General features: G+C 39.5%; 2 protein-coding genes and 1 long non-coding RNA gene across 20 annotated transcripts in view; 1 reads left to right on the top strand and 2 right to left on the bottom strand.

Annotated features, from left to right (window-relative positions):
- PITPNM2 (phosphatidylinositol transfer protein membrane associated 2) overlaps window positions 1-4032 on the bottom strand; it is a 218913-nt gene extending 214881 nt beyond the window's left edge. For 15 of the 16 annotated variants that reach the window (XM_048821452.2, XM_048821451.2, XM_048821449.2 and 12 more), the window contains exon 1: window positions 3707-4032. The gene's annotated coding sequence lies outside the window, so the exon portion shown is untranslated. Of the gene's footprint in view, window positions 1-2984; window positions 3110-3706 lie in introns of those variants that run through there. The other variant, XM_048821450.2, reaches the window with a different exon arrangement.
- On the top strand, window positions 3196-17407 carry LOC142069320 (uncharacterized). The gene is made up of 3 exons (XR_012665086.1): window positions 3196-3257; window positions 8265-8476; window positions 17106-17407. It is a non-coding gene; the product is annotated as an uncharacterized LOC142069320 (long non-coding RNA).
- Window positions 9779-27604, bottom strand: part of MPHOSPH9 (M-phase phosphoprotein 9) — a 42284-nt gene continuing 24458 nt past the window's right edge. For all 3 annotated transcript variants that reach the window (XM_048821470.2, XM_048821472.2, XM_048821471.2), the window contains 14 exons: window positions 27412-27570; window positions 27238-27325; window positions 26001-26216; window positions 23272-23319; window positions 22645-22709; window positions 19380-19481; window positions 17598-17735; window positions 16612-16775; window positions 15488-15652; window positions 15016-15136; window positions 14029-14132; window positions 12839-13089; window positions 11597-11665; window positions 9779-10438 (listed from right to left, as the gene is read on the bottom strand). In XM_048821470.2, coding sequence (XP_048677427.2) covers window positions 10337-10438; window positions 11597-11665; window positions 12839-13089; window positions 14029-14132; window positions 15016-15136; window positions 15488-15652; window positions 16612-16775; window positions 17598-17735; window positions 19380-19481; window positions 22645-22709; window positions 23272-23319; window positions 26001-26216; window positions 27238-27325; window positions 27412-27570 — 1792 coding nt within the window. In that variant the 3' untranslated portion in view covers window positions 9779-10336. The remainder of the gene's footprint in view (window positions 10439-11596; window positions 11666-12838; window positions 13090-14028; window positions 14133-15015; window positions 15137-15487; window positions 15653-16611; window positions 16776-17597; window positions 17736-19379; window positions 19482-22644; window positions 22710-23271; window positions 23320-26000; window positions 26217-27237; window positions 27326-27411; window positions 27571-27604) is intronic.

Below are 27604 nucleotides of genomic sequence, written 5' to 3'. Positions count from 1 at the left end.
ACCCCTAAGCCTCACATGTCTCTCCCTCTCTCTTTGAGATGCTATCATGATCAGAATACATCAACAGTATTGTAAAGAAGCATTGCAACATAGAACCGCGAGAGAGGACTGGTCTGTGGCCATTCTTCTGTCATGCTTAGCTATTCTTCACTTTGTATTTCATGCTGAGGCTTTTCAGCCATCGAGCAACCCATGAACTGATCAACCATTAAAATAACTAGCTGTACAAAGGTCAATTGAACATATCAGGCATGAGCTCTGTGAAAGGACAGAATGGTGCATGCCCAAAAGCGGCAGCCTAGTATTCGAGAGTGGAAAAATCACTTAGAAGCTATGATTGTGTTCTGTAACACAATCAATCTTCTTCTATTACTCAGGCACACAAAACAGACATGGCAGAAATAAACATGACAAAAATATTCCAGAGGATTAAGGATTGGGAGCAGAAAGGGGGGTTATCAAGCAATAAAGGGAGAGGCAATTTTATGAGTCCACTTTATTCAAATATGAAATCAAGACAGTGCATACTAATTACTAAACCCCTGTGCTTACAAAGACTGCACAGTCCCACTGACTTTAATGGGACTACTCACATACTTGGACTTGAGCACATGCATCAATTTACATTTTATTGCACTGTACTGCAAAACCAAGACACTTGGAATGGACTCTACAGAGTCGGAATCAGTGAACAGGATTTTTTTTCAATGCAACTATTACATATTTATAAAGTTTACATTAAAAAGTCACGAATAAGCCAAAGTAGAATGAAATAAAATCAGCCCATCTTCAGAAAGAGGCATGGGCCTCTGGAGAGGGCACTGAACTGGGAGAACAGAGACTTGGGTTCTATTCCTAGTCCTGCCATGGATGTGTGGCACAATCTTGAGCAAGTCAACTGTCCTCTATTTCCCTAACTATCGATAGTAATGCCTTAGCCTCCTTTGCGAGCTATGGATAAACAGCACTCTATAAAGCATCATTATTGATGCTGCCAGATCGTACCAGTACAGTGCCATGGGGAGGATATACACACGCAGCTCCAGAATGCAATCCAAAAGCTCTCCCGGCTGTGAGGAAATACTGCAAATTCAGTCCTTGCAGGTGGATGGAGGAGCACCAACAGGTTTCTTTAGAGCCCCTTTACAAAGAGTAGCATGGAGATGCTTTCCCCCTCCCTCCACGCAGGTGCTCCAACACCCAAATAACCAGAGAATCAGATCCCTGAAAGGGGAAAAAGCCCCTTCCACCTCTCTTCCCAGAGGGGTAAACCAAGTCAGATTGCAGAGGGAATGGCTTGGGACAAAGCTGCCTGAAGTGCAGCAAGAGGAGATTTAGGTTAGATATTAGGAAAAACTTCCTGTCAGAGTAGCTAAGCACTGGAAAAATTACCTATGGATTTTGAATTATGAATTCTTTTGTCATTGGAGATTTTTAAGGTTAGACAAACACTTGTCAGGAATGTCTAGATAATAATTAGTCTTTCCTCAGTGCAGGGGATTGGACAAGACCGACTGAGGTCCCTTCCAGTCCTACATTTCTATTATTCTTATCTGGTGACTCTTTTCTAGATTACGTCAGCAGTTCTCAAACTGTGGGTCAGGACGAGGGGGGTTGCGACCCCATTTTAATGAGGTCGCCGGGGCTGGCATTAGACTTACTGGGGCCCGGAGACGGGGTTGAAGTCCAAGCCCCATCACCTGGGGACAAAGACAAAGCCCGAGCTCCACCACCCAGGGCCATAGCGAAAGGGCTTCAGCCAAGGGTGGTGGGGCTCTGGTTACAGGCCCCCCAACTGGGGCTGAAGCCCTTGGACTTTGGCCTCCCCACCAGGGGCAGCGGGGCTCAGGAAGACTCAGGCTTCAGTTCCCTCTCCTGGGGTCATGGGTTTTTGTTGTCAGAAGGTGGTCACGGTGCAAAGAAGTTTGTGAACCCCTGGATTATGTAAACCCAGCCGGTGGTCACAGCTCCATTTCAATTTGAAAAGTGCCCTTGTCCTGAGAGTCTGCCCACTAGCTGGGAACCTTCAGCAGACAGGTTAGAATTGAAATGGGATTTAGACAGATCTGCCCTTCTATATCCCTCGAAGCGATCCAGCCAGGTTAGAGTTGACAAGTGCCACAGGGCAGCTTGAGGAAAGCCTGTGCTGTACCTGCTCTGGGGATGAGCAGAGTGAAATCTCCAGGGATGTCAAATCTGACACCTTTGGTAAGGCTAAATTCATTTACAAAAAAAACCAAACCAAAAACCTAACCTTCAAGTTACGAGTTTAAGATTATGGTCAAAGGTAAATAAATCACATGCTTATAATCAATTTTAGCATTAAAATTATATGACCCTTAAAGTCTAGCAGGGTGGTATCCCTGAAGCCCAGCAATATTTCATACACATCAAGTACATGAACTACCTAAAATGTTCCATTTGCTGGTTTGAAACAAGAGACAGGTACACCTGCTACCTCATATTTTCAAACACAAACATCTCCTCAGATTATATTCAAATTACAGCCTAAAATTAAGAGGAAAGCCACTCTGCACAAGTAGCTAGCAAACAAGACAACTACACATTTTAGGATATTTATGGGTTATTTTAACTAGATCATGAACAGTTCATCTTTTCTGTAAAACAGTATTGTTATTGCCGCAGCTCTTAAGACTATTTTTATTATATTACAAAAAAATCGGTCTTTCCAACTATACCACCTCATTTACATAGGAAACTTTTTGCTAGCAAAACACCCTGTTTGCCACCCTGGGGGTTAAAACACAGAAGAGTCCTAGCAATACTCAGTTGGAAACAGCAAGTGACTGGTATTACCTTACAGCCTGCTCTTACGGTGCATTACCAGCCCTGTGTTGCTAACTATAGCACCAGAAGAAATCCATATTAGAAAAAAGCTGTCAGTGCAAATAACAAAACAATGCTGTCTCTAGGACAGAAGTGTCCATGCGTCAAGAACATTTAAAAGAAACACACACACACACCCCCATCTCTCTGAAAGGTTTCTTTGTAGTAATCACGAGCACGAGACTGGACCTGTGGGCACAGAAGTGACCATTAATGCCCGAGTCTGTGCAGCAGCTTGATGAGGTTGTTTCTTAGCAACACAGGGGGTAGGTAGCTTTCCCATCCACAATTCGGCCATACGAATCCAACAGACCTGACCAGCTTGAGAAAGGCGGCGGCGGCGGCTGTGGGGGGGGGGGGGGGGGAGTTAAAATGAATCCCCCCCTCCTCCAAGAAACAGCTGGAGAAAGGTGAAACTCGCTCCCTCAGGGAGCCACCCTCACGCCCATGTAACTGAGCGGAAGGGGGGGACCCTCATCCCTCCCCGCGCCCGGGGCAGTGGGGTTTGGCGCCCAGAGGAGACAGACGTTAATTCCCCAGGGAGCGATGCCCAGCAGCCGGGGGCCCGTCCAGCCACCTGCTGCCCCCCTGCGCTATCCCGCGGCTGGCCAGGCGGGGGGCTGAGCCCACAGCCCCTGGAGACCCGCCCGGCTCCCAGCCCAGAGCCTGCGCCGCATGCCCCTCCAGCCAGCCGGCCGGCCCGGCCCCCCGCGGCCAGGCCGGAGCGCCCCTCAGAACAGCCGCGTCGCCACGGGGCCGGCCGCCCCCTCCGGCTCCAGCGGCCTAGGCCGGCCCCGGCGCCTCCCCCCCGCCGGCCCCCGCGCTGCGGGAAGCGGCTTCTCCCCCCCGCCCCACGCACCGGCTGCGGCTCCTCCGCCGGTCGCGGCCCCAGCGCTCGCTCGGCGGCGGCGGCTGCTGCTCTCCCCGGCTACCAGGAGCGGGCTGCCGACCTGCCCGCTCCCCTCTCGCATAATCCCCGGCGAGGGCGGGCAGGGCAGCGGGGCTCCTCGGAGCCGCTGGCGCGGCAATCCCTGGGCGGCTGCCTGGCAGGGCTCTTGCCGCGGGGAGGGGCGCCCCGGCTCCCCCTCGGCAGCGACACGGACCCGGCTGGCAGCCGCCTCTCCCGGCGCGAGCCTTGCCCACTGCTGCAGAGCGCGGCCACTTCCTTCCCCGGCTCGCAGGCATTCCCTCACTCTGGGCGCCGGGAGCACGAGAGGAAAGCCAGGCGGGGTGCGCCCCCCTCCGGCCGCGGCGGGGTACGACAGCGCGGCTGCTCCGGCTGGGCAGGGGCCACCTGGGAGCTGCACCGCCGGGCTCTGAGCGGCTGAGGCTGGAAGGGGCTTGGGTGAGGCTGGCGGGAAAACCCCAGCACCGGCTCACGGGTGCTTTACAGAGGTGGGGCGAGAGGTAGTGAAATCTCTCCCTTCCAAACTAGCTGGGCCCTGGGACTAAACTCAAGAACTTTCCAGGCTCCGCCAGGGGATGTAGGCAGGTGCAATGGTCTAGGGTTAGCCTAAGAAATTCCCCAGGGAAAAACATCTGATGAAGTGAGCTGTAGCTCACGAAAGCTCATGCTCAAATAAATTGGTTAGTCTCTAAGGTGCCACAAGTACTCCTTTTCTTCTTCCTAAGAAATAATAATACACTGCCCTTGCACTCTTCAGGGTTAGATCTCCCCCTGCTTTACAAAGGGAGGACAGTCAGCATCTCTATCCCATTTCTCACGTGCAAAACGGAGGTATCAAGAAGTCAACTGACTTCCCCAAGGGGCCACAGTGAGGTAATAGGTTTCAGAGTGATAGCCCTGTTAATGTGTATCAGCAAAAAGAAGGAGTACTTCTGGAATGGATCCCGTCTCTCCTAACTCTCAGATCCATAAATGGAAGTTTGTCTTGCACAGTGTACACACAATAGCCCTGTTTCTCATGGCACATCTGTACAGGGAGCACCTCACACTAGTAATGCACACTAGTGTATTCGGGGACTTTCCCATAGTGCTATTGCTATGGTCATTGCTGGGATCAATGGCTTTAGGGTCATGGCCAAATGCAAGGCAGAGCGCATTGAGGGCTGGATGTAGGGGAAGCAGCTGCAGGGCTTGGGACTTCCCATCCACCATGAAAAGAAATCAGGTCAACTGGACTCAAGTGAAAGATCTCTGCTCATGCATTGCAACCCCCACCTAGCACAACAAATATTTGTAAAACTCCTCAGATGACTGCTGACTGTGGGTGGAAAGCACCAGTCAACATCACAAGCTCAAAGTATGAAGATAGGGCTTCACTAAGCCATGTTATCTCTGCCTCAAAATGTTCTCTCACTTCCTAGGCCAGGAAGGATCCCCCATTGACCCTTTTTAATTTGTTGCATTATCCCTTGATAAATATAATGCAACATGTTAATTACTTGGGTCTGCATCTAGACTTGTGCGTGGCTTTTCTAGAATTTCCAAATCAATGTTTTCAGGCTGGTTTGATGATGCTTGCCTATATCATCTGCACATTAATTTCCATCCCATGATAATGGGACTTAAAATTAACTTGAAATAATTACAAGTAATTGATAAGCTCCATCCTATAAGCTTTCCTTTACTGATTTTTCTTTCACATTATCTTTTCATCATACACCAGGGTTGGAACTTAATGGCCAGAATTAGGAAGCCTAACATTTTCATTTAATTTGACCTCCCACCAGAGCCGCCCTCCTTTAAATTCTCAGCACCCCAGCCCTGTTACAATTTCAACATAGTGATTGATTCTGAGATACATAGCAAGACTAGAGCAGCACTGACTACTCTTACATCTTTGCTCACTAACAAGATTGGATAAAGGCAAGAAAAATACAGTTATCTATGCTGGTGTGAAGCCTGAGAAGTAACCAGATTCCTTACATATTTTAAAAATAATGACATCATTAGTTATCGTAATTGGTTATTGAAAATATGTCCTGTGATTACTTCTCATATCACACAACTATACACTGTCAACAACCAATTTGCAGAGCTGGGAGACATACAATGAATTACAAATAAAGTCATTAGCCTTTTCCATATAATTGCACTATCAACACACTGAACTTTCTTCTTTATTGCAGCACGTTCAGGATCTTTGTCCCCACCTTCAAAGCCTTTTATATATCTCACCACTGCTCTCTTATCCTCCAACTTTCATTCCCTACTAACATTCCTATCCTCTCTCCTTACTGCTCCTTTAATCTTTTCCACTAAATTCCCAAAATTTGTCTCCTACCCAAATGTAGTATCTACCAATTCTTGTCCACTGCCCTTCATCTCCTCCTTAAAACCCATTCCTCCAAAGAGCTCATCTGCTGCTTATATGCTTGAACTGTTGTGTTTTGTTTCTCACTTAGATTATAAACACTTTAAAGCAGGGGCCCTGACTCTTTATTTGCTTTGCAAAGTGCCTGTCCACAAGTACACTATACACTGCTATATAAATAACTGAAACCAGCTAAGTGCAACATACTTAAGGAAGTACTACTAAAGTAACAAAACTCCTCATCTGAGGGTCAGGAAATGAGATAGACAACAGTTTTATACAACTCTGGACCTCTTGCTTTTGTTTTAATTTTTTTTCACCTGTTTATTTTTCAGCACATCTCAGTGATTTAGTTCAGAGAATAATCTTCCTTAACTATACTTATCAGAGCAGGGATGTTGATCAGTCAGTTGGTCTGGAGATAACTGATCTGCCTCTCTCTTCACTTTACCATAATGCTATAAATTTGGGCAACAAATTAAAGCAGGATCCAGCAATGGAAGAGATTTACACCGGAGAGCTGTCTACAAGAAAACTAACAGAAAAGACTGACACACAAATGTGGTGATTCCTAGTTAATTTCCCATCCCTCCGATGCTTAGAAGTGCCATAGGAATGGGAGGAATTGCAAAGGGAAAAGAGCATACTTGGAAAGAGCATAAATATGTTCAAACCTGTTGAAAATATAATTTGGCCTTCAGCACAGAATCGGTGTTAAAGGAAAGCCATTTTAAAATTGTACATTTAAAAATCTCATTTAAAAGGACACCATTCAGAAACGTCAGCTGCAATAACAGATATAGTTTCAAAAGCAGCTACTGATTTTGGGTGCGCCTATTTCTTGGTTCCCAGCCCTTGGCCTGATTTTCAGAAGTGCTGAACATCTAGATTTCCCAGACATAATTTGGTGATGCAGGTTCTCAGCACTTCTGAAAATCAGGCATGAGGTGTCTTAAGTAGGGCACCCAAAATCAGTGATACTTTTTGAAAATGTTGGACCAACACCTAGTTTTTCTCAGCAGTATGAGAACACAAACAGAAATAGCTCAGAAAGCCTGAGCTAATGGGAGGTAACTTTCAGACAGAAATAATATAAACTCACTTTAATGATTCTTCTTTCCTGATGTCAACAAATGACAGTAATAAAAAGAGAACAGTACCAAAGGGGGTAGGATGGAGGTAAATTTAGGTCTAAAATGAAGGGTAGTGGAGCGATAATGGAATAGCTGAAATGTGAAACCAGTAGGTATATCAATTATCCAAGGAAAATTGGTTCTTCTGATAACTGAGGGAAGAGAACAGATTTGTAAACAAGAAAAAAAGCACTTAAGACAATGTGGAGACTGAAGCCCTGTCTTAATTCCCAAGTGTAAACGTATCCAGTAATGGACTCCTTGCGAGAAAACCCTCCAGGCTGAATTATACATTTGAAGGCATTAGCAAGCACACTATACTAATTCAAAATTGTGGCAACACCATTCCTTGTGAGTGGCATTGCAGCTGTTTGGAGGCTGAGATTCCTATTCTATTTAGGTATTTTGAATCCAATATACAAATCAGAATATAAAATACCCAGAAGACTAGTCCTAGTCTATGTTAGATCAGAGGGAGAATGTTCCACTTCCTGAGCTCCCCCTCACTGACATTTTCAGTCCCCCTTCTAATCTTCCATTGGCAAAGTGAATGCTGCAGAGAGAGAGAGAGAGAGAGAGTGTGTGTGTGTGTGTATTTGGAGTGCCTGTGTTCAGGGGCAAATAGGGAAGGTTCTTCACTGAATGCTTTAAAACCTAGTTCTATAATGTTAGAATCAAACTTGCACAAGCTTCCCTTATGCCAATGATCCTGCCCTTTCTGTTGCAAAGTAATCATATTGTTGATAGCTTGAACCATGACAGAATTTGAAACAGATGATATGGTTAAAACCTAGATCATCACTGGGTAATATCCCTGAACCTAGTATTATTCTTGGGCAGCAGGAAATAATCTAATTAAATGTTTAATACTAAAATACTAAACTGAAAAATTAGGTATGCACCTTTGTAATTCAGTAATGTCCAACCTAACAAATACATATTATTCACCACAACAAAATTTGTAAGTGTAAAAGGCAGATTTTATTTTTTAATGTGTGATGGGCAGATCATGTAGTCCACAGGCAAGACAATAGGTGAACAACCCGCACCAGTGACTGGATCCCCAGAGACCACAAGCGACCACTGGAGAGACTGAAAATGCGCTGGGCCAATCCCATGATAAAACTCTTTGGCCAGAAATGGAAAGAACGTGCTTGCAACAAAAAGGAATGGTGTGACGTCGACTTGGAGGGATGGACGAAGACAAGCTGGACAAAGGTAACAAATGTGAACATAACTGTGATTGGAATAGGGACAGCATGATGGTTAGTGCCTGGCATATTAAAAAAACCTGTGGTTAGATTTCCCAGGTCTTGGGAGTGTCATGGGGAGAGGAGAGGTGTGCTAGCACTCACTGTGATCCATTGTGTCCAAACTTTACAAACTAGAGCTGTTGAGAAATAGCAAAACAGTACTAGAAATGATCTGCTAACATAGGCCAATGGCAATCAAGCTTGCAAAAAACATCACGATCTACAGTCATCCAGACATAATGCAAGTATTGCTTCTAGTTGCTAAAACTGTATAAAGAAAGCACTCGTTACAAAACTACTGAAGCAAAATCTCAAACTGGAATGATAAATTTTATACAAACCCCTAAAAGCCACAATGAAACAGAACTCAACCCTCTTTCACTCGTATACAATGTACTTGCTGAAGCATAGTACAGAACGCATTTCTGTGTCAAGTATTATTTTCTAAGAGTCATTATACATCCCTTCATTGTGTGCAATTCTCTTTTGTGTGTGTGTGAAGGAGATAATCAGAAGTGAATTTTATCAAGACAAAGTAGAAACATTAAGTACACAGTTACTATAGCAAACTATTTCCTCAAGGGAAGATACTTGTGGAGATTTTTTGAGTGATTACATTGATCATTACATTTAATTACTCCTAATGATTACAAACAGACAGAATAGAGAACAAGAACTACTCTCCCAAAAGGCAAAGAGAGGGAAAACATATGGAACTCTTCAAGCGTCTAGGGCTTGCGCAGAGAGTGTGGCCTTTATCTCAGACTGTGAGGGGCATGAACAAGATTTCCATACATAGAAGGCCCTCTACCAATGCTGCCATGCATGTAGTTCTGCAGCGCTCTGCATCTTCAACACTCAACCCTCTTGTAACTTGAAAACCCCTTTTCAGCATTAATTTAGGCTCACAGTGAGAAGCTGCCCCTCACAGTCTGAGATAAAGGCCACACCGTTTGTGCAAGCCCTAAACACTTGAAGAGCTCCGTATACTTTTCCCTCTCCAAGCCTCTTGGGAGGGGAGTTCTTATTTACCAACACTGAGATATATGAGGACAAGACCAGATGGCATGGACCAGAATTTGGCCCTGGATATTTCCAACAGGATTCTAAATTAAATTAGTAAGTCTCAACACTAAAGAAATAATTTTTAATTCACGTGGCTCTGTAATATCCTCACCCATTCACACAAGAAATACAATTCTGAAAAAAAATCTTCAGTTTGTATAACTACTTTCTATGCATTTATACAAATGGACATTTAATAGAATTCCAGTTTGCAGATATGCATTTATTTAAGATATGTCACAACAACAAATTAAAAACAAAGCTACAATATTTTAAATAAAAGGTGTTTACCATATGCTTGTAGTTATATTCACCACAGAAGCTTTGTGTTGCTTTCTGCATAATATAAAAGTTCAAAATGTCATAGTATCTATTATTTATAATGTAGATATTAATCTCTATAAAAATGGTGAGCAAAATGAACTGCAAAAAGATTACAACATGATTTTGTTCAGAAAACAAGCTGCCTCACTTTACTTCCTTATTATAAACTGAATTCTTATACACTATTTAAAAATAATTCACATTTTTTTTTAAATAGTAAAATACACGATTAACAGATTGATTTCTCAAGTGTAAGAAAATATGTTTAAATATATGTGGCTATTTGAAGTACAAAATATTGCTGTGTGTAAAGGATAACATGGTTGTAAAACTACTATTGAGGGTTTACAAAAATACAAAACAAATTGCATTTGCTGAGTGCATAATTATACATTAGTGCAAACAAAAGCATATCTGAATTTAATAGGTACAAGTCTCAAAGATTTGCAGAGGTACGTAAAACATTAAATCTTTTCAGTGTCATACGGATTGAGCCCAAATCTCTATTAATCCTTTCCAAGCGATCTTCCAAGGCTTCCTAAAGAAAACATTTGAAAAAGATAATACATTCAATATCATACAGTTACAAGTAATGGTCCTTCTAAAACTAATATGTTGGTACTGTCCCCATTTTCCATCAGTGTCTTTTCTGATACATTAACAGCTTTCCATTAGCACCAGGACGCTTGTCTACCTGAGTATGTACTCAGGCAGCTAGCCTGCACTGAAGTCTATGCTGCCACATCTTCACTACTATTGTTCCTTGTGCGAGTTAGATTCAAGCTAGCATGCGTGTGCCTACCTGAGCTACCACTATACTTTCATTTGTTGTGCAGATACACAGTAGAACCTCAGAGTTATGAACATCAGAGTTACAAACTGACCAGTCAACCACACACCTCATTTGGAACCAGAAGTATGCAATCAGGCAGCAGCAGCAGCAGCAGCGAGAGAGAGAGACAGACACACACACACACACAAAAGCAAATACAGTACAGTACTGTATTAAACGTAAACTACTAAAAAAAAGGGGAGGAAAGCAGCCTTTTTCTTCTGCATAATAGAGCTTCAAAGCTGTGTTAAGTCAATGTTCAGTTGTAAACTTTTGGAAGAACAACGATAACGTTTTGTTCAGAGTTACGAACAACCTCCATTCCTGAGGTGTTCATAACTGAGATTCTACTGTATTCTCACTCAGTGGTTTACAATCTGGGGTCCGTGGACTATGTCTAAGGATTCTGTGAAAGGTTGTCGTTGCCACAGAACAGTGGTTTTCAACTTGTGGTCCACAGAACTGTGGGGGTCCGCAGACTATGTCTAAGATTTCCAAAGGGGTCCACACCTCCTTTGGAAATATTGTAGGGATCCGCAATTGAAAAAAAGGTTGAAAACCACTGCACTAACTTACAACAACTACACGTATCAGTAGTTCTAAGTGATTTTAACTTAATCTAATTTACACCCCATCATTTCTTGATTTAGTCCTAAGACATCACGATAACTGGCAAACAATTTCCATAAAAGCTAAAGATTCAAACCAATTCATGGGCACTGTAGAGTGGTATGGAAAAGCTCCTGTTACAATCCACTAAACCATACCTTATTCTGTAGCAAAACAGAGAATACAGATTGAACTTCCAGTATTGGGAGATTAACTGAAAAAAATAGTCAGATACACAGAAATAAGTGTTTTCACCTGGTTTAATCTTGCTTGTAAGGTTGTTCTTCCCCCACTACCAGGTATTCGACTCAATGCAGCCTCAATCTAGTAACACACAAAATATCGCAGCTGTAAATTAAAGAGCCAGTATAAAACTGCCTAATCTTTAATCTCCAAGAAAGTCAGGGATAGGTTAGAGATATATGTGCAGTGTAGTTGTTTAGATATTGTGTAACTATATAATATGTCCCATACTATGTAATTATGTGTACTCCTGCCCACCCTCACAAACATCCCTTTGAAGAAGAGCGCACTCTGATTTGATGCTGGAATGGTTTAATGCACAAACCTTTCATCTCTGAAAGGCTAGTTTAAATCTTGGCTTGTTGCAAAATAAATTCACCTCAGACCCTCTATCCCCATTTGTCTGCTCAATTGCAGAATATGACTTTGCATAGAAGAGTCAAAGGACTGGAGTATCAGTATCACAAACAGTGAGTTTGTGTGGGGGGGGGGTGGGGGGTGAGAAAACCTGGATTTGTGCTGGAAATGGCCCACCTTGATTATCATGCACATTGTGAGGAGAGTGGTCGCTTTGGATAAGCTATTACCAGCAGGAGAGTGAGTTTGTGTGTGTGGTTTTTGGAGGGGAGTGGGGGGGTGAGAAAACCTGGATTTGTGCTGGAATAGCCCACCTTGATTATCATACACATTTTAAAGAGAGTGGTCACTTTGGATGGGCTATTACCAGCAGGAGAGTGAGTTGGGGGGGGGGGGGGGCAGAGGGTGAGAAAACCTGGATTTGTGCTGGAAATGGCCCAACTTGATGATCACTTTAGATAAGCTATTACCAGCAGGAGTGTGGGGTGGGAGGAGGTATTGTTTCATATTCTCTGTGTGTATATAAAGTCTCCTGCAGTTTCCACGGTATGCATCCGATGAAGTGAGCTGTAGCTCACGAAAGCTCATGCTCAAATAAACTGGTTAGTCTCTAAGGTGCCACAAGTACTCCTTTTCTTTTTGCAGAAGTTTACTGTGTAAGGAAGACGATGCATTTTTCAGAACAACTCTGGGAACTTTGAATTGGTTTGAGCCAGGCATAGTGCAGCTATATGGCTGTCTCACTAGCCTCTCTCTTATACAAAAAGAAAAGGAGGACTTGTGGCACACCTTAGAGACTAACAAATTTATTTGAGCATAAACTCTCGTGAGCTGCAGCTCACTTCATCGGATGGATTCAGCATTTATTCACAAATTTAGGGAAAAAACGGTTTCTACCTGTTGCTTTTCTTGTGTGAGTTCATCAAAAAGTCTCTCAGTTTCAGCCAATGTCTTAATTCTTGATGTATACTTGAAATCAGCATCATAAGGTACTACTGGTGGAGGAATACTTTGTTCATTTTTGTGTTGTATATTCCTCTCTTCCCAACCAGATGCCACAGTTCCTTTCTTCATTCCAGTGTGCAAAGATTCAGTGCAAGAACTATGTTTAACACAGCTGTCAATGCCTTTAGCTGAATGCTGCCTTCCTATGAAAAGATGAAAGTGCTGTTTATTTTTTTAAATTCTCCATTATATATAATGTATTATACATAACAGAACATAAAGTGAACCATAGGAAAAGCAATGAATCACTGTGATTCTGTAGGACACAGACAAAGGCACAAAAATTCACATGAGGCTTTCACTACTAAAACTTACTAATATATTTAATTATGACTCATGATATTATCAGAATTCTTTCAAGATGAAGCTAAACTTGGCTAGAAGTTATGCAATATTGATTAGTTGCTGTTGATGAGTTAAGACCTTAGTAATCTCAGATTTACAACAAAATAATTTACTACAATATTAAACCAGAATATTTAATACAGGTAATGAAAAATATTTCACTGTAGCTTCAGACTCCTCTTTATATTATAGTTAAAGAATTAAAAACATGATTGAATATTAAAAATATTAAAAATTTAAAATGTAATATAAAATATCATACATTCAGTATTTTAATGAAAATGTGATTAAAAATAATGTTTTCATCCAACTATTTAAAAAATTTTAATTAACTAGCTTTATTATTATAATTACCCTTAACTATTTGTATGCAACACTTAGAAACAGATCCTTCATTAAGGATATTGAATACATACAATGACATGGTTCCTCGTAATACATACATTGCTTAACTAAATTAGAAAATGTATTTCCTTTCTTATTTTTCAGTTGAATTATTTGTTATTCTATTGTTTGTGCATAAAAATTAAATATTTACTGTAATAATAGTAATTTTCTACAGCTACAAGCAATATTACTGTTGCATTTATTTATTGCAAAATAAAAGATAGAGCTTTATTAGAAAAATGTCATGATTCCTCCTATCTAGTTGGTGGAAGCTATGTGGAGAAAAAGAGTTCCCTTTAGGAGGATGAAAAAAACAAACAAACATAATTCTGCCCATTCTGACAAATTACCTTCTATATCATCTATTGAAAGAAACTGGAGTTGTTTTCTTGGATTGCTATGTTGTAATGTAGAGGTAGGAGCAGTTTCCAAATCATCCAGAAGTATATTGAATCTACAGAATGATGAGGGGAGGGGTGTAGAAGAGACAACTACTTGTTAGAGACAATTTTTTATAATTGGTATTTCTTTTTATACTTTTACATATTAAAAACAATTTCCTCTTCAATGGAAAATGTGATCCCTCTGGATTCTCCTAATTACAACCCCACCCTCCGGTTCTTTGGTTTCCATATATCAAAGGCCTTGAATCATGCAACGTGTTTCTTTCTAAAGGAAGAGGCCTGACTCCCATTCTCAAGAGCACTTTAATGTTACACTTAAGAGTGATGCTGTACTTTCCTTTTCCTCCTCCTTACGTATGCCTGCCCTGTACCGCACCTCCAGAATCAGAATGCTGCCTCTGCAGCTCTGCCAAACAGGATATCCAGCTTACTATAAAAAGAGAACCCTTTGTTTCAGTAGTAAGTTTAGTCTCCACACAAGTTTCTTTGGGGGAGTGAAAAAGAGCTCTAAATGCTTACTTTCTTTTACCCATTCTTTAAGGCATCACTTGTATCCCTGCAAACTGACCCAGATTTACTCTGTGTAGACATAGGACAATGCCTCTACAGTCTTTTCCCTGTCAATATTATTCCATCAAATATGATATACCTGACATATCACCTTGGTGAATGCTAACTGGGGGGAATCCAAGGTTATTCTTCCTCTATTTCAAAAAGCAAACTTGACTTCAGATATATGTCCCAGTCATGCAAACCCTTACTTAAGTGACCAGGCCTCTCTCATATGAGTATTTCACATTAAATGTGATAAGACTACCGCCATGAGTAGGAACTATTCACAAAAGTATGGGTATGCTGGATAAAGCCCATAAATTGTGTAACTACTATCAGAAAATAAACCCTGCTCCAAAATTAATATTTACAAATGTGTACCTAGTCACTGTGTTTTCGTTTTTGCCAAGCAAGTGGCTAAATCCCGGAGACAGATTTTCTCTTGGAGATCGTTTTGGGCTGTATGTCACTGACACTGGTGCCAGCATTATTTCTCTTCTTGCTGCAGAGGAGAAAAGATTTAAGTGCCCAACACTTTTTCTATTTAAATAGTTTTTCTTAATACAATTTGAACCCAAGTCTTAAAGAATTAATTTTCAAAATTCTCCATGAAGTATTGTCCTCTCAAATCATATAAAGTATGTGTCACACACTGACAAATGATAGTAAGGTTACAGCTTTCACATAGTCTGTAGCTCATGTATGCAATCCTTTTTTCAGAAAATCCATAACAGTGTGAGAATTGCAACTTTTAAATTTCCTACCTTCAGCTGTTTGTAACACAACCTTATGTTATTTAAATACATTGCATTTTGAAGTGAGACACAATAACCCTGTACACAAAAATGCTTACTTGGAGTGTTTGCCTTCCTGTTTGAAGGTGGGAGGGATGATGACCTCTGCCCACTAGGTGAGCTATATCTTTTTGATCTTTGTTGATCTCTGCATTTCTCTGGGGACTCATTGGCACTAAAAGTGCTTTCATTAAATCCAACAGTTTGACGTCGATTTGATGTTTCTGTAACAAAGCAAACATATAGAAGTTAACATTTATATTACACAGGATATTGAAGATTCTCCTTCACTCAGTCCCCATGTACCCTACTGTACTCAAACCGGTACTTGTTCCATCTCAGCTGTTTCCCATATCAGCAGGTTTGTGTTATACTAACCAGCTGTACATGCTTAAGTCCTGTTCCCACTAGAAATTGATCAATATTTGATATTCATTGAAATAAGATGTTAACCTGACCTATGAGGAGAGCTGTTCTGCAGCACAGATATAGAAGAGAAGAACTGAGTTTAAAGTGAAGGTAAACAGGACAAGTCTGAGCTAGTGAGAAATAGTACAGACTTAATAGAAACAGAAGACAGAAAGCAGGGTAGCACAAGTATCTTGAGAGACAGGAGTTAGAACAGGACCTAAGTTTTCAAACCTAGATGCTTAAATTTAGGCTCCTAAATCCATATTTTTGGCTCCTGAGTAATAAAGGCCTGATGCGACGAGGTACTGAGCACCTGCAACTCCAGCACCATAGAGGAAGAGATTAAGTCTACTCAGTCATATAATACATGCCATCTTTCATGCCAACATTTAGATGTTACACTACAACAAAACAAAGGTGGGTGCAAAGACAGCAGGAACTTTCTGAATCCTCAATGTATATAAATTTCCCCTAGAGAAAGGACACTGAACTAGATGAACCAGTATGATGCTATAGAGAATTTTTTGCATTCCTACTATTTTAAACAAGTCAGCTAGCTTTATTATTTCAGGTTTTGTTTGGCAAACTACAGAGCATTGTTTTAGGATACACAAAGACACTTCACAAAGTTTGCAAAGCTATTAACTATTTTTACCCTTTTCACCTGAGCCAGACTAATTTTAATCCTTGAAAACAAAAGGGGGGGGGGGGGAAGGACAGGTGATTTTGAGGATGCAAGTCAAGACAAATCCAAGAATATAAATAAATTTACTCGTTGAAGTGTCTTCTTTTTCGGTCTGTGTGCCCCAACTTTTAAATGCTTTTCCCTCTTCAAGTTCTTTAAAGGCTTTCATGATTGGTGTGTCTGGTGCCTCATTTTCTTTTTTTGTTGAAGAGTCTTCTTGTGAAGGGTCCTTTTCAGGAGGAGAATGGTGCCTTAAATATATAAAAGCAGCATATGAGGAACCAAGGTTTTATACTGTAAGTAGGCGATACAAATGTCAACCGAGAGTTATACTCGCACAGAAATGAATTTAATACTTCACAGTTTGTTGGTAAAAAGTATTGTGTCATCTTATAACAGTCCAAATGGAAATTCTTATCATGTTCTTTATTTCATCCAGAAACCTCTGACTTCTAAATATTAGTTACAGGATGATTTGAGCCCCCAAATCTGAGCAATAGTGGAAATGAGTGAAGTTTGGTGAGCTAGAACTTTTCAAACATCAACTCTGCAAAATCTTAAAACCAAATATACCCTGACAGAGACGGAGGAACGTACGAGGAACAAAGCAAACTACTAAGAAGACAGAGTGACATCCTCATCAAAACTGAAGTCTGCAGAACCAGCAGAGCTGCAACCAACCATGCCAGTGCAATTCTGACAGAGAACTCCTTTGATGACCAAGGAACTGAAGTGGAACACTCCAGAAGGCATAAAGACAATGACAATTGGTCAGTGAACAAGATATACTGATTAGGTCCCTTCAAGGGCCAAAAGACCTTTAAGAGCTAAGAAAGTCCCTGCCTCTTTCACACTAGATTAGTAGGTTCTTTCAAAATATGCATAGCACTTCAGGCAATGGATAAATACTTTAGAACTTTAGTAAATAAATACAAGCACAAAACTCAAGAACAGTCAATTTTAGAGAAAATTATTTTTAAAATCAGAAATTGCATACATATTTCTTAAATACAACTGCTCTGATTCTCCACTACATCAGAGTGGAGGGTGGTGGTTACAGGAAGCTATCTTACCTAGAAGGAATGTAGGTTTCCTCAAGTCTATTATCCATAATGCTCTCTTGATTTTCTAACGGTTGGCCTGTGAAGATTGAATACTCTGCCCCTGGTATCAACCACTTCCGTCTGTTTACATCAGAAGCTGTCAGCTTGCTATTGGAGTGAAAAGCTTCAGGATTATGAAATGCTTGAAGTTTTGGTTTTGAAATTAAAAAAAACAAACAAACAAATAGCACTCATACTAGCCAAAGAGAGAAAAGATCTTACATTCCAACACACAATTACAAATTTGTAAATATTTGGAGAAATAAGTACCTTTTTAAAAAGTGAGTGTTTTAATTGAAAGAAAAACACACACACTCAAATTTCAGCAATTATTTATAATGTAGTTTTAGAAGGCAGTATTTTCCACAGATCTATACTTCCTTACAGAAACACTTGCTTTTCTGACTTCAAATGCCGGATACCAAGTTTGCTTCTTCTCAAAGATTATGAATGAATTTTACAAAACTAAGATATAACTGTACCTAAGGTGAATCTGTTGGTTTAAAGCCTCCAACTCTTTACTTCTCTTTTGTCTCATCCTATATATTTCTTAAAAAGAAAGAGCACAACTGATAATACAAAGGAGTGATGAATAGAGGCCACCAACTATTTTCAACTGAAAAATTACAGATTAGAAATACCAAAAAAAGTGATTTTATATATAAATTCACTAAAAAGTACCCAAAAATTAGAACAACAGCATATCATTCACACAATACCAAGAACAGTAATGATATTTCTTTAAATCTATCCTGCTGTTTGTTTAAATGGAATGATGCTTTCTCCAGGTGTGCTATCAATTTATAAGGCCTGATTTCATCCCCAGTTCTACATTGGCTTCAGTAAATTGCACCTCTTCCCTACACACCAGTGGGGGCAAATCTGTCTCATAATGTTTAAGTTTCTCCATTTTTCCTATTTTGGAGGCATCCCCATTTTCTAGCTATTCAACTAGTCCTCAATAGAAACTATCCCTCCAGTTGCTAATTGGTACATTTCTGAAGTTCCTGAATAGAAAAATTTTGAGATCCAAGAAAATACTGCTATCACTGATCACTTTGGCTCTCTGAAGTACTTCTATATCAGAATGTACATACCAATGGACAGTCCTAAAACATATGCATTAGATTAACATGCAGTGCACACCACAGCACCAATTAAAAGTATTAAATTGAAACAAACAGGAAGTCATGATCTAATATTTCTATTATTTAAAAAAACGGATGAAGGTAAAACTTTTGAGGCCTGCTTTATACATCAAAGGAGCAAAGCAGGCACACCCCAATTTTTCTCTTCTTCTAGCAAAATTTACACTCTAATTTCCACATAAATGTAAGTGACACTTGTAAAATGTTATTTTAAAAAATTTAAAGAGTCACGTACACCTTTCTGATTCAAAGTGTTAAAGGTACAATAACATGGAGCCTTTACAGTCCAATTGCAGGTTCAGATCTTATGCTTCCTACTGTGTACCTTTACTGACAAGGGTAATCTCTACTCATTTAAGTAATCCCAATGAAGTAATTGAAACCACTTATGAGAGTAAGGATTGTACAGGTAAAGCTTGCAAAACTGGACGCCAATATTTTTTATTTGATCTTTTAATCATTTCCTGGCATATAATATACTAGATTATGTAATGTCCTTCAACTGCTACAGTCTACCATTAGATAACCGATTTTTAGCCAAAACAGACAAACTGCTCAATAAAACACATCACCCACTTTTTCACAGGACAGAATATTCACTTACTTGGCATGAGATGTTCTTAAATGACTTTCAGTAATGTGACGGAGTTTCAACATATTTTCATGTTCTACCTGCTTGATCTGAGCTTCGAGTTTTGAAATTGTTCTAATGCAGAAGTAATGAAGACATATTATAAGGAGGTTAAAAAGAAGATTAAGATAGTGTTATTAGATCTTACACAGTATTAAAATATAGGGATTTTTTAAATATTTTTTAAATTTTTTAATGTCCTTAGTGGAGGTTTAGGTGGAAGGAGCATAACCAGTATGTAAAGATACTTCACTGTACATGATTCCAAGCTCTGCCTAATCAGAAGTTAAACAACATGAATGGAGGGCAAGAAAAAAATATGTTTCCCTGGAATAATTCCATCCAAGTGTAAAACCATTTAAAAATACTAATAAGGTTACGTGGGTTCTAGCTGAATGAAGTCTATTTTTTTAAAATTAGCTTCACCAAAAGGAAGAAAAAAAAAATCTCTTTTCCTCCTTGAAAAGGTGGATTTCTATAAAGAGCTCCCCCATTCTGATCTTCATCTCACATGTCACTCAGGTAACTCACCCAGCCTGCTGTTCAGACTTTTCACATTATAGCTCTCCCTTTTCACCTGCCTTCCCCCACAAAGTAGCCCACCCCTTCAATTAACCAAACCTTAGCAAGAATTCTATTAAACCTGCAATCAGAGTTAAAGTGAAAAAGCCAAAACCTGGTGGGCTTCTAAATTGGGGGACTGTGACACAGACATGCCCAGGCATGTATATTACCTCTGTGTCCAACCATTTCTCAATATTTCATCAAAGAGCTTGTGTGTGGTCTCTGCTGAAAGCTAGGAACTAGCTGATTGTCATGATTACTGTGAAATGTTTGTAAGGGAAATAATTTAAGAGATACGTAAAATGCAGAATATTAGGTTTCAAAACTGCTGAATTTGTCACATGAGGCGAGGCAGGTTTCAGAGCTAACTCAATCAACACTGGGAACAATAGACATCTGTGAAGCCAGCCCCATGGTTACTATCTGGACCAGGTGCAGGCTTTGTAAAGACAAAAGAACTCCAGGAAGAGTCTCTGAATAAAGGAATCCCCTCGGGAAAGGGCACAACATTTGTTCTATTATAGAGGAGATACTCTGCCAGCGGAAGTGGGAGCTGTCTCATTAAAGGTGAATCGTAGCTTCCTGAACTGGACAAACGTGGCAAGGACTGACCATTGGGTGAGAAATATAGTATTAGACAGGAAAGTAACTTGTTAATGAGTATAATCTATAGATTTTGTATATGTTTTTCTTTTACTTGTATCCTTATGTTCCCAAACTTTTATACTTGCTTTTATTTGAATGCCTATCTCAAACTCTGTTAGACGTAAAACCAAAATGAATTTTATTTAAGTCCTTGTGCTAAGGAGAATGGTGAACTGAGGTGAACTGCTTCCATGGAGGCAGCGGATCAGTGTAGACTGTGGGTGTCCAATCAATAAAGGGTTGGCACTCAAGTGTATCAAAGTGGGGTGTGTGAAATTGCTAGCCTACATTGCGAGAGGGGGTTGTAGAGCCCAGAGCAGAAGACTTGTGTTGCCAACAGCCAGTAGTTGGGGAGGCTTTCCTAAAATCTAGGGGGCAAAGACAAGGCTCTCCCATGATGTAAGAAAGTGGTAGTTATCCACCTCAAGTAACCGCAAAAAGTGATACTGGGATCCATCAGAGAAATACAGTTTTCAGATAGGAAAACAAAATATCCTTTTCCATTAAGGTTCCCCCAATCTGGAATGGTCTATGCCCCAGCAGTTCACAGAACCAGATGAGAGAAACAGACAACGCAAAAGAAATACTAGACTGAACTGCCCCGACTCCTGCTCTCAGAACACAGAATACAAGTATGGCAAAGGCTCCTCAATCTTCAGAGAAATACCTAAAAAAAGTGTAGATAGAAGCCAGGTGAATGACCAGTAAGTTTCTTTTAGACAGGTGGACACCATGTCAGCTTGGGATGTCTCTACACCCTTTCTGGTCTAAAAACTCTCAAATGCTTAATCATGTATACTTTCTTGATTGAGGAGTAAATTCAAAGCTTAAGCAGGAGGCCTTCTTTCCCCCTTTTTTTTTGGACCCAGAACAAAATAAATAAGGATTTTGGCTTTCTAAAAACCTGCGAATTATACAAATATATAAAAGGGCCATGACAACACCTAAAATGGTCCCAAATTCTCTCTCTTTGGCTAGTCTGGCTTTAGACAAAGCAATGGAAGGTTAATGGCTTAGCAGCAATGAAATCTACAATTGACTAGGAGATGAAACTGGTGACCATCCTAAGAGTAACACTGTGAAAAACAACAAACAAAAATGTACATGAAAAATTGTAATTTCCCGATCTCTCCTAATCTTTCTGATTTATGAACAGCGAGACTCCAGATGCTCAAATGGACATGGGGAGGGAAGGGATGACAGCACATACCCACAAAAGAGAAACACAGTGAGTCATACAGCAAGATAAGTCAGCTCAAAGAGATCCTGTGGGGCTTATACTAGAGCTTTCCCAGAGTAAAGTCCCTCTTCCCCTGCCAGCCTCCCTGAATGCTCTGTTTAGCAGGCTTGCAAGGGAACTGTTGAGAAATATGAGACAGACTTTCAGCAGTCTGTACCCATGCACAATACTGGCTGGACTTTGGCCCCAACATTCATCCCTTGATGGTCATGTGTCCTGTCTGATATATATCCAGAAAGTGTAAATTCAATGGATTGCAGTTCTATCAGCCAGGAGAGAGGTCTAGATAGCAGGAGGGACAGCCACAGGAGGTATTATTCCTGCTCTATACATGGAACACTTTCCTGTCCTTTATTTGTGCCTAGGTGCCATAATCTTGAACTGCAAATTCCTGTCAGCATCCACATTCCTGAAAACCAGAACAAAGACTGGTAGGCTGATGATGAGGGCTTTTGAGGAGAGAACTCTGGCATGAAAAGCTTGACAAGTGGATTGGCTGAACTGAGTGACAACAGAAAGAAGAGAGACAACCCATTCATTCCAGATTGGGAGGAGGTCCTGATGAGGCAAAAAATGTTTAAAGTGTTGTAAAATAAGTAGGCTCTTATAATTTGTGCAACGTAACATAAAATTATTCAATATCTGTACAAAGGTGCTTCATTAATTTTTTACAAATCGCACTGCATCTAAAGATCTGCAATAATTTTCATTATCAAGGATTAAATGCTAAATGCTTTATAACCTAGATTCATATTATTAAGATAGTACTAAGATGCTTTCACATTTTACCTTTTCAAATCAGAAATCTGGGTATTTGCATCAAGCAATTTATTTTCAGTTGCATTCAATGTATCCTATAAAATACACAAAGAAAAAAGTAACAAGTGCAGATACTTTATAAGGGAAAAAATGGGTAACTTCATCTATATTGAAAAATTACAATGTGTCACCTTTTTATTTGAAAGGGAGTTATGTAAAAAAAAAATCCTTAGACTTCAATTTGACTTTGCAATACTCTTTTTGCCTATGATTAGACTATCATATAAACAATAAGATTTCCTTCTTCATCTGATGTACTCTAAACTCCATGCTCTTCCTCCTTCTTTGACACTGCAAACATACTATGAAGCCACTCCTTAAAATATATGGATTCATCCCTGTAATCCTTTTTTAAATACTTAAAATATTCAATTAATATGCATTTCTGTGCCATGGTGATATATCTAGGCCTAATACTGTGGCTGTTCAAATTTTTCCCTGCCTTTAGTTCCCTTGATTCAAATATTATCCTCTCACCTATAGTTGGATATCTGGACATTCCAGTACTGTCACTCCTTTAAAAATATATATATTAAAACTATACAAAGACTTTTTACTCAAAAGTTTTTAAAATATAATTAATCCATGCCTACTTACCTTTACTCTTTCATGTTCTTTTCCAAGAGATTCATATTCTCCCAGAAGCTAAAAGAAAAAAAAACTGCAAGTAGTAAAATTAAAACATAATGGAAAACTAAACTCTTATAATTTCATATGCATTTTAATTTCTTTTAAAGTTATTGACCTAAAGCAAAAGACCAATTACAAAAACCAAGTTTAAGCCATTTAGCTACAAGCAAAATAAGAATTGTAGCATATTTGCTCCCTTACACTACGGTAAGGCTAGACTGTATATTTCTGATTGTAAATGTAAGGTGAAGACACATGAGGGAATTGTGACTTAAGAGAGTTAAATTTCTCTCCTTGGCTGCCCATTTGCTCTGGTGAATTAGTACACCAGTTTGCTATCGGTCTATGTCTGTAGCAGACTATTTCAACCTCTGTGCCAGTGGGTGGCACACCGGAGGGATAAGCCAACCATTTCTTGGTTGCCTGCACCAGCCCACCTGCACATGAGTGGAGGAGAAGTACAAGTTGCAAGAAGGCTGTTTTCCTTCCAGCGCTGGGCCCCAAGAAGAGCATACAGAAATAAGGAGGCACCTTACATCCCCTCACCCTCTGTTTCAACTCATTGTCCCTTGCACTATCTTGACTATTAAGATTTAAACGTAGAAATTATTCGAACTGAAGAATAGTTTACTTGAGGCAAAAAGTTGAAAACATACTGCCAAATCAGTTAAGCCTGAACTTTAGGGTTTGTTAAACTTTTGTTTTATGAAGCTTTACGATCCATTGAAAATTTACACACACACAAAAAATCCAGTGGAAACAGTTTTCTTAAGACACATAGTCCCTTCGAGTATTTGCAATCCAGATAATGTAATATTTGAGTCTGGGCCATAAAACTGACTAAAGGCTGAATAAAAATGAAAAACCTTTTTAATGTAAACTGAACAAAATTAATATGGAAAGAATTATGAGCCAGATCCTGCAGACCCATGAGCTTAACTGTGGGAGTCAGAGTTTGCAGGATGTGGACCCAAGTCATTTAACATAGAGCAATTTTCTGACTACAGCCACCATCCTGCAAACTATTTTGCACACAGGCACCTCTGCCTACCTATGGAGCTTCATTAAAGTCAATGGGGCTATGCACAAATGCAGCGTTGCAGAACAATTTGCAAGATTGGGACCAACAACACCTGAAAAATATTTAATATGGATCTCCTCATTCACAACGGGTGAAAAATCATCACTGAGCAGGATGCTTGCAAGAACATCTACACCATTTATGACATATTTAAGCCCTAAGATCCAGTGCTTTGCTGAGCTGAAGCTTTAAAAAGGGTTTGAGAGGTGTCTTTCACCCTAGAAGAATATTACTGAACAATATAAAGAAATGATTTTGTGGAGTGGTTCTTAATGAATTCATGTTTATTGATCAATATAGTTGTCTCTATTCAGGAGTTACCCTTTTTATTGCTGACAGCTGTTTCGGTTTTAAATTCACTTTTTTCTTCCAATTCCCAGTGGCAGACATACTTTTAAATATTCGGGGCATATGTATAACAGTACACAAACTGGATAAGTCCAGAAAGTCAGATTTTCCCTAGTAGGCTTTATTTCTAAAATATTTGCAGTCCTTTTTGTTTGCACAAATAATGTTAACAGTTTGTTGACTTATCTAATAAACCTTGTGTGCTTTAGCATTACCCTGCTTGGAGTATGTTAGATTTTTCTAAAATGAATTTTATTAAAAGTACAAAATATAAAAAAACTTCTTATAAAAGAAATGTCAAGAAAGTAGTCAGAAAAAAGGAAATAAAAATTACTTACCCAAAGATGGGATTTTCAAAGGTGCTCAATACTGGCTTTGCTCTGCTCCCAGTGAAGTCAATGGTCAAATTTCCCACTCACTTTAAAAGGAAAGATTTTGGCCAACACAGAGCACTTTTCAGAATCCCATCCTAAAAAGGGAGCTAAAGCTCCCAATACGTTTTCACACTGCTAACACCCATTCTGTAAAGACAGATTAATTTTAATATAAAGTAATAATGAAAAGCTAGAGAGCAAGGTTCTATTAATTTGGTCTGCAGTCGGACACAAAATCCAAACAAACCACAAAGAGTTACAATACAGAAAGTCAGCTCATCCCCAGTGAATTAAAAAAAAAAAAAATCAATGAGAAACTTATTCTAAAATTAGTTCAGAAAATATTGCCTTACCAGACACACAGATGGTAAGCTAAGCTAGCACCGCTATTTGACTGCTGGAGACAGAAAAGAAACTGAGTAGGCAGAGCCTTTAGAGATCTGTCTCCCTGCTGTTGCAAAACAACACCTAGCCATCTGGATTTGAAGGGTATAAATAATACTTAATTTCTCTATAATCTCAGTAAAATAATCTTAACAGTTTAAAAAGTAATAAAAATACAAGATGAGATATACTATACATATTCTTTTCTTTTAGTATGTACAACAACAACAACAAAATAATCAAATCTGAACGAATGACCAATTTGAGTAAACAATTTGGTCTCTTAAATAACAATTTTAAAATATCTATTATATTTCTAGTATAATCTTGTTCAACCTTTATTTAACTGCCACCTCCACAGGACTGAATTTTCCTGGTCCCTTGGCTGATCACTTAAGACAGATTTTGCTGCAGTAAATTTTAAGCGTTATTCCAAAAGCACCTAGGACTTTTACAGTTTGTGGAATATTGTGCAGTTGTAAACCATTATTAATTATTTTCTCACTTACATCTTGAAACATTTTATTTTCTTCCTTTAACCTGGCATCTTTATTATCTGACAGCTTGTAAGCCTTTTCAAATGCTTCTTCTAGATCCTTAAGCCTAGATTTTAGTCGGCTGATACTGTTATCCTTCTCTTTATGACTTGCACGCATTTCTTCAATACGTTCTTGCAAAACTTTGGAACTATTACTCACTGCATAAAAGTGTTCTCTCCAATCGGTCTACAAAAAAAACCAAGGTTCATTAAAACATTTACATAACATATTTTGTCTCTAAATATTAAAGTTATAATCTTAAATCTTACAAGGATAGAAAGCAGAAGTTAGTTTTTAGTAATGCACAGAAACTGAAAAAAGTTTAAGCTACTTTCTTTAGTGCAATGCATTGGACTATAAAACTAAGATTCAAGACAAGACACTCAATTTCCATCTCGTAAAAATATTTCCTATTCTTTAGCAAGGAACCAGTTTGCTGTATAGCCATGAAAGAACAGGTCCAGGCCTATCAGGAAAGCTGAGGGTCATAAAAGGAGGATTCGTATATTTTGACCCAGCTGGGCCTTTACCACCTACAGTAGCGTAAATAAAGCTATAGGGATAGTTCTTTTTGCCTCAGTGCACAAGAAATTTGCCTCATCACCCAGGTGTAAAATAAGAAAAGGAAGTAATTACTGTATTTAGCCTTCTCCCCACCATTTTTTTTTGAGGGAGGGATTGAGGGAGGGAGGGAGAGAGATCAGAAACACATGCCTTTAATATTTTATTGGTGAACTTTAGTTCTTGCTAAAATTGGAAGGAAGGTGGGGGATAGGGTTATTTACAAATAATAAAGTTTAAACCTTTACAGAGGTCAAGGTTCTCAACCAAACCCCAAACAGAAATGTTAACAATCAGGGATAAGGAGGATCACATCTGTAGAGCACAGCTTGCCCATCATGCACTGGGAAGGGAGTGTGAGAATAAAATGGCAGAGAGAACTCACATGATGGCAAAATTTCTTTGCATGAGAATGGGCAGTGGTTGGAATGGAATGACACTCAAAAGATGGGGATTTTGTAGATCAAGAGGTTCTAAAGGTGCAGAACGTAGTGTCTATGCAAATATGATCTGGCTGTTAATATTATGTGATATTGGATGAGGCCAATATAACTATCAATTTAATCTATATTTTTAATAGTTGCACATTCTTACCTTTTCACTTAACAACCAACTTTAATCCATGTTACCCACAATATATACTTACCACTTGCATTTCTAGCATATTATTATTATTTTCAAGGGTTCTCAGGCGAGTACTAGCTTCATTGAGAGCAGCATCTAACTGGTCACACCTAGAGGCATAAATTTTTTTTTAAATTACCAAAGAATTTATACAATAAAAAACTCTTTCCCTTATAGTCACAAAAACAAATATTACCTATCAACAAGATTTTGATTGATTTTCTTCAGCTCTTCAGATGAAGCAGTTTTATGGCTTGCCTCAAGTTGTTGTTTTAAGCTATGTATCTCTGAGTCATAATAAGCTCGTAGATCAGCTATGTGTCGGGCATGTTTTTTCCTCAAGTTCTGCCTAATCCTGATTTTAAAAATTAAGAACAAAAAAATATTGC

This window comes from Caretta caretta, chromosome 15 (genome assembly GCF_965140235.1).
Source record: "Caretta caretta isolate rCarCar2 chromosome 15, rCarCar1.hap1, whole genome shotgun sequence".
Classification (NCBI taxonomy): domain Eukaryota; kingdom Metazoa; phylum Chordata; order Testudines; family Cheloniidae; genus Caretta; species Caretta caretta.
Note: the sequence above shows the minus strand (reverse complement) of the source record. Positions and strands in the feature narration are given on the sequence as shown.